The sequence below is a fragment of the Marmota flaviventris genome, chromosome 12, assembly GCF_047511675.1.
Source record: "Marmota flaviventris isolate mMarFla1 chromosome 12, mMarFla1.hap1, whole genome shotgun sequence".
In the NCBI taxonomy this organism is placed as follows: Eukaryota; Metazoa; Chordata; class Mammalia; order Rodentia; family Sciuridae; genus Marmota; species Marmota flaviventris.
Genome location: NC_092509.1, coordinates 92,419,622 through 92,434,027, shown reverse-complemented (window position 1 = coordinate 92,434,027; position 14,406 = coordinate 92,419,622). Strand labels below are relative to the sequence as shown.

Here is a 14,406-nt window from a genome sequence, read left to right as displayed (position 1 = left end):
CAGAATATTCTTTTCATTTTTGCTATTTGTTTTTCTCTTCTATTGGTATATATATATAGGACATATATATACACAAATATATATATACATATATATGTATATATATATATTTTTGACGGGGGTTGGTTTACAGAGATTGAACTCAGGGGCACTTAACCACTGAGCCACCTTTCTAGCTCTTTTTTGTATTTTGTTTAGAGTCAGGGTTGCACTGAGTTGCTTAGGGCCTCGCTAAGTTGCTGAGGCTGGCTTTCAACTCGTAATCCTCCTGCCTTAGCCTCCCCAGCCACTGGGATTATAGGTGTGTGCCACCTCACCTGGCTTTTGTTGATATTTTAAGGACTACTTTTTAGTCTCCACTATAAAGGACTCAGATACTTGAACTCATTAATGAAATCTAAAAAAATCTGTTTGCAAAAATTATACTAACTTTACTCACTCCTAACTCCAGTCTTCTTGCTTTCAGAGTCATTTCCACTCCTGTAGGACCATACACATCTAAAAAATCTCTTTTTTTCTACTGAAGTAACTCCTACATATCTTTTCTATGAAGCCAGCTCTATCCCCTGAAACCTAGGTGCTCCAACTAAATGCTTCCACAGATGGGAATCTATTGTATCTATTATAGCATTAGTCACAATGAAGTATTTTTTTTTTTTTTAAAGAGAGAGAGAGAGAGAGAGAGAGAGAATTTTAATATTTATTTTTTAGTTATCGGCGGACACAACATCTTTGTTTGTATGTGGTGCTGAGGATCGAACCCGGGCTGCACGCATGCCAGGCGAGTGCGCTAGGACTTGAGCCACATCCCCAGCCCATGAAGTATTTATTTTATTTATTATTAGCTCTACTATCTGTGTCACTCACAAGCTGAGCTTCCTGACAGTAGATCTTTTTTTTTTATTTTTATTTTTTGGGATTGCTGCTTAATTTTCCCCTCCTAACTTACACTATCCCCAGGATCCAGCACTGTTAGGGACACATTTCAACAAATGCTTCCTGAACAAATTGAGGTAGTCAACAGCTTACTTGGAGGAAGTTGTTTCTTGTTCTTCTCTTTCTCTGGTTTCCCCAAGATCTCTAAGAGCCACTAGCAGACGCTGATTTTGCTGTTGAAGTTCTTCAATATTTCTGTAAGATACTAGATGCTGTGATATTACTTCAGATGAACTACTTATGTCAGCAGAGCTTACTTCCTCATCACGAATTACATGATTACCCCTTGCTTCTTCAAGTTCCATCAAAAGCACTCTAATCTAAAAACAAAATTTTAATGTTACATAATAGCATTAGCTTTGATTCTGAAAATATTTAGAATAAAATAATTTTCCCATGAAAACATTACTTATGAAAACCCTTAACTTGTCCTAAATTACATTATCTTAAAATGTGAACCATAAAGCTTTTAAAATCTAAGTATAGAAAATTTTAATGGAATAAATTTGTTTTAAAATATATAATAAAAGCTGTTATTTATTAAAAATTTGTGAATCACAATTCTGAAATATGGCCCCATTTCTGTAAAACAACAATAACAAACAAAAAACCCACAGTAAAATGTATCTAATTTGTGTTTATGTATATGTTGTATGACAGGGCAGAGGAAAAGCATGTAAAACAGATTTTTAACCAAAAATGTATTTATGAAATCCGAATGAAATTTTTATAAATCCATGCTATGTGTATACTATGAAATAGCCTACATTTACTAACTTGTTCATTGAGAAAGAAAAAGAAACAAATAAAAAACCCCAAACCAGTAAGCTGGGCCTGGTGTTACACACCTATAATCATAACTACTCAGGAAGTTAAGACAGAATTACTTAAGCCCAGGAGATCAGGGTCAATGTAGGTAATATAGTGAAACTGTGTCTCTTTAATAAGTAAAGCAACAGAGTAATACATATAGTATTTTATTTCAGTAAATACAAATTTTACATGTTTATATATGCTTATTAGATATGTGTTTTTAGATATAACAAGGATATGAAAGAATATTCATCAGATTAGAATATTAGTTACACTCTAGGAGATGGGGGTGTATGGGAATGGTGAGAATTGGAGAAAAATTTTTACTTATCTTTGAATTATTTGTATACTTATAGAGAGTATGTAAAATTTAAAAATTTATCAAACACCCGAAAAAATAGGGAGGAGATATGAAGAAATAATGACTGGGCTATAACTCTGCTAGAGTAGTATTCTCAGTTTTTCAGAATTTCTTGTGTGGTAATTCTTAGATATCTTCAAACCAATTAAAACCTTATTAATACCAGATAGCTGGTATTTAAAGAAAGAAAAAAGGAAACAAAATATTCTAACCTGTTGTGAAAGATCTTTTATTTGTATTTCCATTCTCTGATTGTCTCTTTCAAGTACAGATGAATGTTTATTGGCTTTATCAGTGTCCTCCTGCAATCGCTGAATTTCCTTTAAAATGTAAACCTAAGTGAAAATTCTGTACTTCCTTCTAGGATTCTTACAAATAAAGTAAGCATGTGAATAACTAAAATATACATTGCTTAAATACCATATTAATCAATTTATAAAATAAATATTCTACATGATACAGTAGCCTTCAAAAAAGAGAAATTGTATATAGATATGAACATGCCATTTCTCAATATTACAAATAATGTTTATCATTATAGTGTCACTATGAAAACAATGGAAAATTATCTACTTCACCAATTCATTGACTACAATCATATAAGCCACATCAATTCATAATGTATTACCAATATGATGACACATTAATGCCCTCAAAATCTCTATGACTAGGACAAAAAAAAAAGGACTACAATACAGTGATAAACATTATTACACTGGTTATCTGGAAATAAACATCAAAAGTAAACATATGGCTGAAGATACATGCTGTGCTTTGTAAAAAGTTTCATATCACAGTATCACTCACAGTATCAATCACAGTTCAGGGCAAAGGTTTTAAATTCCTTAGCAGTTGTGAAAACTATTTAAAGATTTTAATTAATACATTGTATATTAATGAAGGAACAAATAGTTTTCCACAATAATCAGCTACTGTTCTAATTCTTAAGCCACTCTATCTCAGCACCCACTTCTGAAACAAAAAGAGCTCCAGGCAAACATCCTCAACACAGAGAAAGTGACAGATTTAACTGGACCCATTCGACCCCTTTTCCAAACCATACAGCAGGAATGAGGGGATAAAATATGATGGGAGGGGGGTTGTCAGAAAGTCAGTATCCCATCAGATCAAGACTTTAAAGACTTACTTTGATTCAGAAGAAAGAGATCATTAGACATAACATAAATGGCTTTAAACTGACTTTTAAATTATAATAGCAGCCATGATTTAATTTTGAATTAAGGATATAATTTACCTGTATTCTCCAAAAACAACAAGAAATTTATCAGTTTAGAATGGCAGATACAAATTCATTTATATGAATTTCTGCAATGAACTCATTTAATAAATCTTATAGACATCCCTCAGTACCATTACTAGGTATACTCTTAAAAAAGGCAAAACATTAGAGTATAAACACTTCTTAAAAATCATCAAATTAAAAATCTTTAGAAGGGTATTGATGAATTTCCTTGAATTTTTTTGTATACAAAGAGTAACAAAATAATGTATATAAAAATATTCCAAGGGGCTGGGGAGGTGGCTCAAGTGGTAGCGCGCTCGCCTGGCATGCGTGCGGCCCGGGTTTGATCCTCAGCACCACATACAAAGATGTTGTGTCCGCCGAAAATTAAAAAAAAAAAAATTAAAAATTCTCTCTCTCCTTAAAAAAAAATATGCCAAATTATGAAATGGTATTAAAAAGTTCTTACCTATATTCATACAACATTAGCATTTCTAGATAGGCTATCAAAACCATCTGAGAAAGAATGATCAGGCGAAACTTAGAAGAGTTCTATTACAAACAGATTGTTATTTTAAAAGCAGTCCAAGAAGATTGGCTATTATCCTCCACTAGAGAATCCTAAAGAAAACATATCAAATGCTTTAAAAAAATGTGAAAGGCTGTAGCAATTTTAGCTGAAGGTAGAACATCTTATAACTAAAAGTATTTAATAACGTAGAAAGAAGCTTCAAAATGTTTAATTACTATATCAATCAAAAGTATATTTAGCTTTTTCTGACCCAAATATCTCAAGAAATACCTATCTAATAAACTTTTTTTTTTTTTTTTAATGCAACAACTAAAATTTAGGAGTGGAACCAACCTTCATCGCTTGTTCAAGCTTAACAGACAAACTTGCCACGGCTTTCTGTGCACGTTCATATTCCTCACGCTGGCGTTTCAAAATTGGTGCTTTGGCTTCAACTTCTTTCACTATTTCATCTAGGTATTTATTAATTCTTTTGTTCTCTAGTTTCTCCAAAAGCAACTGATCCTGAGTTTCCACATAAGCATTATATAGCTGAAAGTAGATGAGTTGTTTCAAATTGAAGCTGAATAATAGGAGTATGTAGTCTACCAAAAATAACAAGATTTAATGGCATTCTTACCTCAGTTAATTTCATGCCAGGTTTCACTATCTTAGCTACGGCTGCTGCAGTGGGAGACATAGCAGCAAGCTCTTCTTCAGATAGTATAGCTCCTGTGCCAACACACATAAAAATCTAGTATAATTTTGTAAAATTTCAAACTAACAGCCACTAACATTTTCTTATTTTTATTTCTTGTGATCCTGAGGACTGAAACAGGGGTGCTTTACAACTGAGCTATATCCCCAGCCCTTTTAATATTGAGACAGTCTCACTAAGTTGTCCGGGTTGGCCTTAAGCTTTTGATCCTCCTGCCTCAGCCTCCTGAGCTGCTAGGATTACAGATGTATACCACCATGCCGGGATTATTAATAACTTTTTAAAAAGAAGCAAAGGATAAATGAAAGGAACTATCACATATCAATTATTAATTCCTATGAAAAAATTTAAAAAATGAGAACCCAAAGTCACGTAACACAACCCAATTCTAAGAATCACAATAATTACAGTAACACTAAGTGCCCTGAGAATTGACACCTAATATAGAAATTGATCAAATAATACTTATATCTGATTGGCTCAGTAAAGATATAGATAATTCTTTTTAAAGTAAAACATTCTAATTGTATAACATGATAGTTTCTTACATGGCAGAATGACAGATAAATACTGTCATAATTTAGTGTAATTAAACTATTATGTAGACAAGTTTTAGTACTTCAAGGAATAAACAGCATGTTATCAGCCATACCTTTACGTTTAGTGGCAGAAAGCAAGTCATTTGCATTTTCTAATTCCTTCTCCAATTTCCCTATTTTCTCAAGCATTTCTTTTTCCATTTGATCTTTAGATTCTTCCACTTCTAGAAGATGATCTTGTGTTGCTTTGTTGGCTAAAAGCATTTTTAAAGAGAGAATAACCAAATATATAATTAAAGTCTTACAGTTCATAAACTATAAGAGAATAGTCATTTTCCCCTTCAATAGACAACAGTTAAGTTCTAAAGAGGCTATAACTGACAATTATCTACTGTACCTCATCACTCTACTTAGAATCCCTGAAATGTCTTTGCCTAATGAATCTCTTTCTCCTTTTGATGTCTTATACCCAGAAGGAAAACATGAGGTCTTAAATGGTAAAAAAGTGGCTGTAATATATGTCTGGTTTCAATACAGAAAATGACTGGAGTAGAACCTAAACACTGTTGACTTACCATATCACTGAATTCTGCACCATGAATTCAATTCAAGGATTGAAAATATTTAAGACCAGGTGACTAGCACCTGGTTTAAATCCTTAATACTACACAAAAACATGCAAAAGGTCCAGTTCCACCAAAAATAAACAAACAAAAGGATTTGTGTAGGTTACATGCAAACACTACACCATCTCAAATAAGACACTGGTGCATCCTCAAATTTTAATATCCTTGAGGGGTTGCAGAACCAATCCCTGCGGATACAGAACAACTATAAATACATGTTATTAAGAAGAAAAAGCAAGAATTTAAGGCAATAAAAGACCTTACAATATGCTATGGATAACTTAAAAAAGTTTTCACTTACAAAGTAAGAATTACTACATGAGAATTTTTTTAAATGCTATCTATATTTTCAAATACACTATTTGCTTTAAAATATAATTCTAATTTTCCTAATCCAAGGATCTTTCTTTACTAAATTTTGTTTTTAATAAAAGAAAGCCTGACTTCCAATGCCAATTACCTAAACAAACTTAAAAAAACAACATACCTTTCTCTCATAAACAATAATCTTCCCATAATTGGAAGCACTTACCTTCTCCAGCTTCTTTCAAAAGTCTGTGTAGTTCATCCACTGCCCGAGTTAGTTCATTGCTCTTTGCTTCTGAGTCATCAGCAGCACTCTAAAAGCCAAGGTGAAAAAAGTTACCTACCAGTCAATAATCTTACATTAGGGTACCAACATATGTTGTGGAAGCCTTACCTTGTATAGATTAGACAGCTTTATGTGAGCATTTAATTCATTGTGGAATTTCTCTTCCATACTGGCCTGTTGTTCTTTGGCCTGAGGGGGAAAAAACCCAATTTTAACAAGTGATTTTATTTATTTAGCTATACCATTTAGACTTCTGGTAATTTTATGGTAACAGAGACAGTTTAAAATACGTCATCATTTTATAAAATAACAGCTTCTTAAGTGCTTATTAATATTTCTGTAAAAGAAACAGATCTTTATAGTAGTCATCTATACCTCCTTTAATTTGGTCAACAGATCCTCTACATGCTTTTGAAGATGCTCATTTGATGTTTTTAAACCATTCATCTGTTCTTCCAGTCTAGAAACCTAGAAACAGGGAGGGGATGTCATTAACTGAAATGAATTTGATGTTTATACCACCAAGCAAGAGCAAAACTCTCCCCTCTGTACATACACTCAAAAAAGGTAATTTACACAAGGTATGCATATGCATATTGAAGAAAATGAAACATAACACCTCATGGGCTAAAATGTTTGGATTTAATTCACAAAACTCAAAAACTATTTCTTAAACATGCAACTTAGGAAAGAAAGATATGTTAAAAGACAGTTGATGGTATCAAGAGTCATAAAAATCATAAATTCCTTTCTTTTTAAAATATTTTTAGTTGTCAATAGATCTGTATTTTACTTATTTATATGTAGTGCTAAAAATCAAACCAGTGCCTCACATATGCTAAGCAAGCACTCTACCACTGAGCCACAATCCTAGCCCCATAAATTCTTTATTTAGATGCAATTTATTATTTTCATAGGCTAAGTATTAATAAGTTACACCCTCCACATTTGACCATTAGTCATATATAACAAATAATTAGGTCCACTATTAATAAACTGACACACAAATGTGATATCCAATATGAAGAGAAATGTAATTTTATTTATTTACCTCTTCTTTCTTGTTTTCAAGATTACACTTAAGCTCTAGAATTTCATTTCCTTTTTCTCTTCCAAGGGCCAGAAGTTCATCAGTTTTGGTTTTCAACTCTGTATTCAGCCATTTATTTTGATTACGTAGCAATTCCTTTTCTTGCTCCAAACGTTTTTCTCGATACTAAAGAAATTGAGAAATAATGTTTATAGTTAAAGATAATATATGGTTATTCAAAATAGTTTTGTCTGTGGCTAAGGGATACAGCAGAATTTTATTTTAGAACAAAAATAAGTATTCACACAGATTTTTAAATAATACAAAACAAAGAACCACAACAAAAATGAATGACAGTAGAGGGGGTAGAGAGAGAAGAAGGGAGGGGAGAGGAGGGGAGGGGGGATAGCAGAAGATAGGAAAGGCAGCAGAATACAACAGACACTAGTATGACAATATGTAAATCAATGGATGTGTAACTGATGTGATTCTGCAATTTGTATATGGGGTAAAAATGGGAGTTCACAACCCACTTAACAAAGTGTGAAATATGATATATCAAGAACTATGTAATGTTTTGAACAACCAACAATAAAAAATTTAAAAAATTAAAAAAAAAAAAAAAAAGAACCACAACAACTTAAATTTCAAATTTAAATTGCCCTAATGTGTAATTCCTTGAATTAAAACCAAAACACAGCTTTTAATAATGTTATGGACAACTTGCCTATATTTTAAATTTAGGTGAGTTTTATGCAAAACTTACTTTGTGCACTAGGAATTATTTATTACTTGCCTTAACAGAAACATCAGAAGCTTGAAGTTCGTCCAGTTTTAACTGAAGTTCACCCTTCGTCGTATTGCTTTCTTTTAGCTTTTCATTTAAACGTTTAAAATCCTCTAGAAAGGTCATGTGAAAATTTGAAAATAATGACTTGTTAAATAACAAGAACCAAACATCTAAAAAATCTATAGGATATAAATCTCTAACATAAAGCAAGTAGGTCTCAACTTCCCTATTTCAACTTGTTTCTGTAATATTTAATTACAAATTTAATTTTAATGAATATATTATAAAGAAACAAAATCTGTATACCTATCAAACACATTATTTATATAAATTATTTAAATATACTATTTAAGGTAAATATTGAACCAGTGCCTCATGCATCCTAGGCAAGTGCTCTACCACTGAGCCACAACCCCAGCCCTAAATATGGAATATTAACCTTAATGTTCCAGATACATACCCAAAGAGCTATTAATATTTAGGTTAAAAAGCAATAGTAAATATAAAAACCTTCTACTTAAAATAGCCATAATATATACATTTGATTCCCTAATATCCAGGGTTTTATGAAAATAATTTCTTTAACTCTAATTACTATTAGCTGATCACCATTATCAATAAACACTCTGAAGTTACTGTTCTCTCATACTGAAAAAGCTTAGTTCTCTGGTTGATTATTACTGTACAGCAACATGAATATGTGAAAAACTTTCCCTTATTATAAGGAAATAAGAATTTTAAAAAACCATTTTAAAAAGGGAACACAATACCATTAACTGTTTAAAAGTCATGTTCACCAAAGTATATCAACTGTTTACATAGCATGGTTTATTCTATGTTCATGTATTTTATATTCCTGTGACCTAAATTCCCTTCAGTCTGTTTTTAAACACAGGTTTTCTTTTAAAGTTCTAATATTAAACACTTATGAATTGAAAGGATGTCTGAAAAAAATAAGGGAATTTAGATTCTACATATATCTTTTAAAAGCTTTCAGGCTCTTGCCCAGCATGTGAGAAACCCTGAATTTAATCTCTAGTGCTGTCCAGAAAAAAAAAAGGCGGGGGGGGGGGGGGGGGCGCAATCTGATATTACAAATAGCATTACAATTAACAAAGATCTTTGTATGTCAAAGAATGTATACGCAATCTTGACCCAGATCACCACTATTTTCACCACTATTTTGGGATGTTTCTCTTTTGGGCATTTTCTAGACACTTCTTCAAAGTCTTGATAATTGTTTATAGATAAATGAGACAGAAAAATAACAGGATACATTACCCTGATTAAATTACATTGCCCTAATTTATAATTCCTTGAATTACACAGCAGTAATAAAAAAAATCAGCAACAGAAACACATAGTGCTAATTCCCAGCACTATCACAGGGAAAGGAAAGAAGACAACTAAACATTTCTACATACCTGTTAAATACTCAAGTTCTTGAGATAGTCTCTCATTGGTTCTAATTAAGTCTCTTTTCTCAGCTTCTAATTCTTCCTTTGTTCTTGTAAATTGGCTCTGTAAACCAAATAATAAATTTGAGAAAACAAGGTTGAGCAGTAATACAGGGACTTGAACGTGAAATTATCACTTTAGTTAACATCAGCTACAGTTCAAAATGTTTTCTTTCTCTTATAGCTTATATTCCAAAAAGTTTAAAATACATTCACGATCCCAATATTCTGATTTCACTTTTTAATATGGGAAACATTTTTCTGGTGTCACTTTTTTAGCTAAGTACTTAAACAAGTTATAAATACTATATGTAAAAATCTCAAACAAACCTCATAGTAAATGGGGAAAAACTGAAAGCATTTCCTTTAAAATCTGGGAGAAGACAGGAATGTCCACTCTCACCACTCCTGTTCAATAGAGTGCTAGAAATTCTAGCCAGAGCAATTAGGTAAGAGAAGAAAATAAAAGGGATAAAAATAGGGAAGGAAGAAGTCAAATTATTACTGTTTGTAGATGATACGATCCTATACCTAGAAGATCCAAAAACTCCACTGAAAGGCTGCTAGAGCTAGTAAATGTATTTGGCAACGTAGCAGATTATGAAATCAACATACAAAAAAGTCAACAGTTTTCCAATATATCAACAATGAATCTGCTGAGACAGAAATCAGGAAAAGAAATCCATTCACAATAACTTCAAAAACAAAAGAAACCTAGGAATAAGTAGAAAAGACCTCCCATGTTCATGGTTGGGCAGAATTAATATTGTTAAAATGGTCACTACCAAAACAATATACCGATTCAGTGCAATCCCTATTAAAATACCACTGACATTCTTCCACAGAACTAGAACATACAGTCCTAAAATTCATTTGGGAAGAATAAAAGACACAGAATAGTCAAAGAAATTCTAAGTCAAAAAAGAAATGCTAGAAGCCTTACAATACCTGACTTCAAATTATACTACCCAGATACAGTAACTGCATGGTTCCGGCATAAAAATAGTCACATAGACCAATGGTACAGAATAGAAGACACTGAGAAAAACTTACACAGATACAGACATCTGATCCTTGACAAAGGTGCCAAAAACATACACTGGAGAAAGGACAGCCTTTTTAACAAATGGTGCTGGAAAAACTGGTTATCCGCATGTAAAAGGATGAACTAGACACCTATCTCTAACCCTGCACAAAAAATCAATTCAAAATGGATCAGATACCTAGGAATTAGACCAGAAACTACACAATTACTAGAAGAAAATATAGGGTCAACGCTTTAGCTTTTAGGCAAAGGCAATGACTTTCTCAACAGGATCCCTAAAGCCCAGGAAACAATGCCAACAGTTAATAAATGAGATAGCATTAAAATTTCTGCACAGCAAAAGAAACAATTATGTATGTGAAAAGAAGCTACCAGAATGGGAGAAAATCTTTGCTAACTACTCTTGACAGAGGATTATTACCTAGTAAATACAAGAAGTCAAAAACTTTACACCAAAAAAGTTAAATAACCCAATTCATAAAAGGGCAAATGAATTAAACAGACACTTCTTAAAAGAAAAGAAGAAATACAAATGGCCAACAAACATATGAAAAAATGTCTATTATTTACAAATGTGGAAATGCAAATCAAAACTAAGATTTCACCTCACACCAGTCAGAATGCAGTCATCAAGAACACAAATAAGGGCTGGGTTGTAGCACTTGCCTAGTACCTGAGAGGTCCTGGGTTCAAACCTCAGCACCACATAATGAATAAAATAAAGCTACAAAAAATTTTCATTAAAAAAAAATAATAGGGGCTGGGGATGTGGCTCAAGCGGTAGCGCGCTCGCCTGGCATGCGTGCAGCCCGGGTTCGATCCTCAGCACCACATACAAAGATGTGTCCGCCGAAAACTAAAAAATAAATATTAAAAAATTCTCTCTCTCTCCCTCCCTCTCTCACTCTATCTTTAAAAAAAAAAATAATAATAATAATACAAATAAGCTGGCCATGGTGTTGCATGCCTGTAATCCCAGTGCTAGGGAGGCTGAGGCAGGAGGATTATGAGTTCAAAGCCAGCCTCAGCAACAGTGAGGCACTAAGCAACTCAATGAGACCTTGTTTCTAAATAAAAATACAAAAAAAAAAAAAAAAAAAAGCAGCAGGGGTTAGGGATGTGGCTCAGTGGTTGAGTGCCCAAGTTCAATCTCCGGTATCCACCCCCGCCCCCAAAAGAGTACAAATAATAATAAATGCTGGAGAAGATGTGGAGAAAATCAAATACTTTTATACTGTTTGTGGGACTGAAAAATCAGTATAGCCACTATGGAAATCAGTATGGAGGTTCCTTAGTAGGATAGGGTAGAACCACTACATGACCCAGCTATACCACTGTGGTATTTATTTAACCTGAAGAATGAAAGTTGTCATACATGCCTATCCACATTTATAACAGCACTATTCATAATAGCAAACCTATGGAACCAACCATCCATCAATGGATGAATGGATAAAGAAGATGTGGTACATATATAAAATGGAGTTTTATTCAGCCATAAAGAAAAATGAAATGATAACAATTGTAGGAAAATGGATGGAACTAGGGAACATTATGTTAACTTAAATAAATCAACAGAAGGTTAAGGGTTATGTTACTCTTGTATGTGAAAGCTAGACAGGAAAGAGGAAAAGAAAGCTGAGGGTGGATCTCGTGAAAATCAAAAAGAGGTCAGTAGAGGGACCAAGGCGTGGGAAGTGGGGAGGGAGGGTATTAGTGCTGGGGAGTGATATTGGCCAAATTGTATTGTTATATTATGTATCCCGTGCACTTACAATAGGGACTACCAATCCCGTCAGTACATATAACTATAATGGTGACATTTTTAAAAGGTGAAAAAAAGAATTGCTTTCTACTTCAATTTAAAAACTTTTTTTTCCCCGAATTTAATTTGTTTGCCCAGTTTTTCTGTACTGTGTCCATATTTTTTATCAGATTCATGAAGAATCGATGGCAGCTTTCCTCTGTATTGGGTTGTATTTCAGAAATATATTCTGTTCTTTATGCTGATTCTTATACCAACGTCATAAAATTTCAATGATCGTAGCTTTGTGAAACATTTTAACATGACTAGCCAAGTACTTTGAAACTGATATTTCTTTTTCAGAATTATTCTAGTTATTACTACATGTTTTCCCCCAAATCTCCTTCAGAGCCATGATACCAAATTTCAACCTATCCCATTTGGATTTTAGAGTCAAAATATTTTTAACCAACATATATAAATTTGGAACATGCTATATCTCCATTTATAAAGGTGCACTTTCAGTAGTGTGTTTTAATTTCCTTAATATTTAAGTTTGCATTTCTTGTGAAATTATTTCTAGCTATGTCATGGGACTTTTGTGTTCCTATTGATTCTGGGAGTGGAATTTTGTCTTTCTTTCAAAGATGTGAAAGAAATATCTTTGACCATCCCCCTCAATCAAATGCAAATCTTTTTCTTCTTCTTTTAGAGGTGTGTGTGTGTGTGTGTGTGTGTGTGTAGTGCTAGGGATTGAACCCAGGGCCTTGTGCATGCAAGACAAGCACTCTACCAACTGGGCTATCTCCCCAGCCCTTCAAATGCAAATCTTAAGAAAGAAATGTTAATAGTTCAAAGTTTGATCTGATTAAAGAAGCACTGGGCATGACTATGTTAAACAAAATGGTCAGTAATAGTTACAATCAAATTCAATGTTACTCTTTTTTTTTTTTTTTTTTTTTAATATTTATTTTTTAGTTCTTGGCGGACACAACATCTTTGTTTGTATGTGGTGCTGAGGATCGAACCCGGGCCGCATGCATGCCAGGCGAGCGCGCTACCACTTGAGCCACATCCCCAGCCCTCAATGTTACTCTTATCACTGCTTTAAGGAAATGATTATCAATGTGGTTCCACTTAAAAACCAACTAGATCAAAGCATTTGGAATAATGCACTTTATAGACTTTTTATTGAATAAAAGAAATTCCTAATCTGTCAAAATAACACAAAAATATCCAACTAGAAAATCTGTATACTATTGTTTTTGTTGGTAGCTTCTCCTAGTTGGACATATTTCATTTTACCACTAACATCTAATAAACAGAAACCTTCCTTGAGAATATTAACAATTAACTTTATACATAGAAATATCTTTTACCTGAATGGAAATGTTTCGATCCTGAGCAATTTCAAGTTCTTTGTTTTTCTCAGTTAGTGCCTTCAATTGACTGTCTAGATTAGAGAAAATTTTGAACATATGTACGTTAGCTTGAATCTTGCAATGAGTGTTTCCATCCAGCTGCCATGCTTATACTTTTTTAAAATAAAGAAATTGAAACCCAAAAAGATGGAGTTGTAAACACATTGTAGATTGGTCTTTATATCAAATTTACTGTTTTAGACAAAAATTTTGAACATGCTATTCAATGTCCAAAATCAAATGTGTAATAATTCTACCACTGTCTGTAGTGAAAACATACACAGTTATCAATTTCCTTATTTTTCACCATCTTCTGAAGAAACCAACATATGTTATACAAAACTACATCATAACTAATTTATAAATGAGAAAATCAAGTAAAAATGATAGATTAAGACAAAATATCATTTAAACAAATAAAATACATTGAGTAAATCATAATAACAGACATTTGCCAATTCCATACCTATTACTCTAAAGACTTGCTTTAACATGGAAGAAAAAATTATGCTTGATATTTAATGATTATTCCCTAATATCTACTTCATAATGCTCTTTCCTTACAGTTTCTCTCCTTAAA

The 14,406-nt window shown here is 32.8% G+C and overlaps 1 protein-coding gene across 1 annotated transcript in view; it reads right to left on the bottom strand.

The window, feature by feature from the left end:
• Positions 1–14,406, bottom strand: part of Tpr (translocated promoter region, nuclear basket protein) — a 60,472-nt gene that overhangs the window by 42,323 nt on the left and 3,743 nt on the right. The window contains exons 3-14 of the mRNA XM_027934943.3: positions 13,785–13,858; positions 9,584–9,680; positions 8,166–8,269; positions 7,391–7,555; positions 6,715–6,807; positions 6,448–6,528; positions 6,280–6,367; positions 5,235–5,375; positions 4,505–4,596; positions 4,219–4,416; positions 2,323–2,430; positions 1,030–1,256 (exon numbers count right to left, since the gene is read on the bottom strand). Of these exons, the coding sequence (XP_027790744.2) occupies positions 1,030–1,256; positions 2,323–2,430; positions 4,219–4,416; positions 4,505–4,596; positions 5,235–5,375; positions 6,280–6,367; positions 6,448–6,528; positions 6,715–6,807; positions 7,391–7,555; positions 8,166–8,269; positions 9,584–9,680; positions 13,785–13,858 (1,468 nt within the window). The remainder of the gene's footprint in view (positions 1–1,029; positions 1,257–2,322; positions 2,431–4,218; positions 4,417–4,504; positions 4,597–5,234; positions 5,376–6,279; positions 6,368–6,447; positions 6,529–6,714; positions 6,808–7,390; positions 7,556–8,165; positions 8,270–9,583; positions 9,681–13,784; positions 13,859–14,406) is intronic.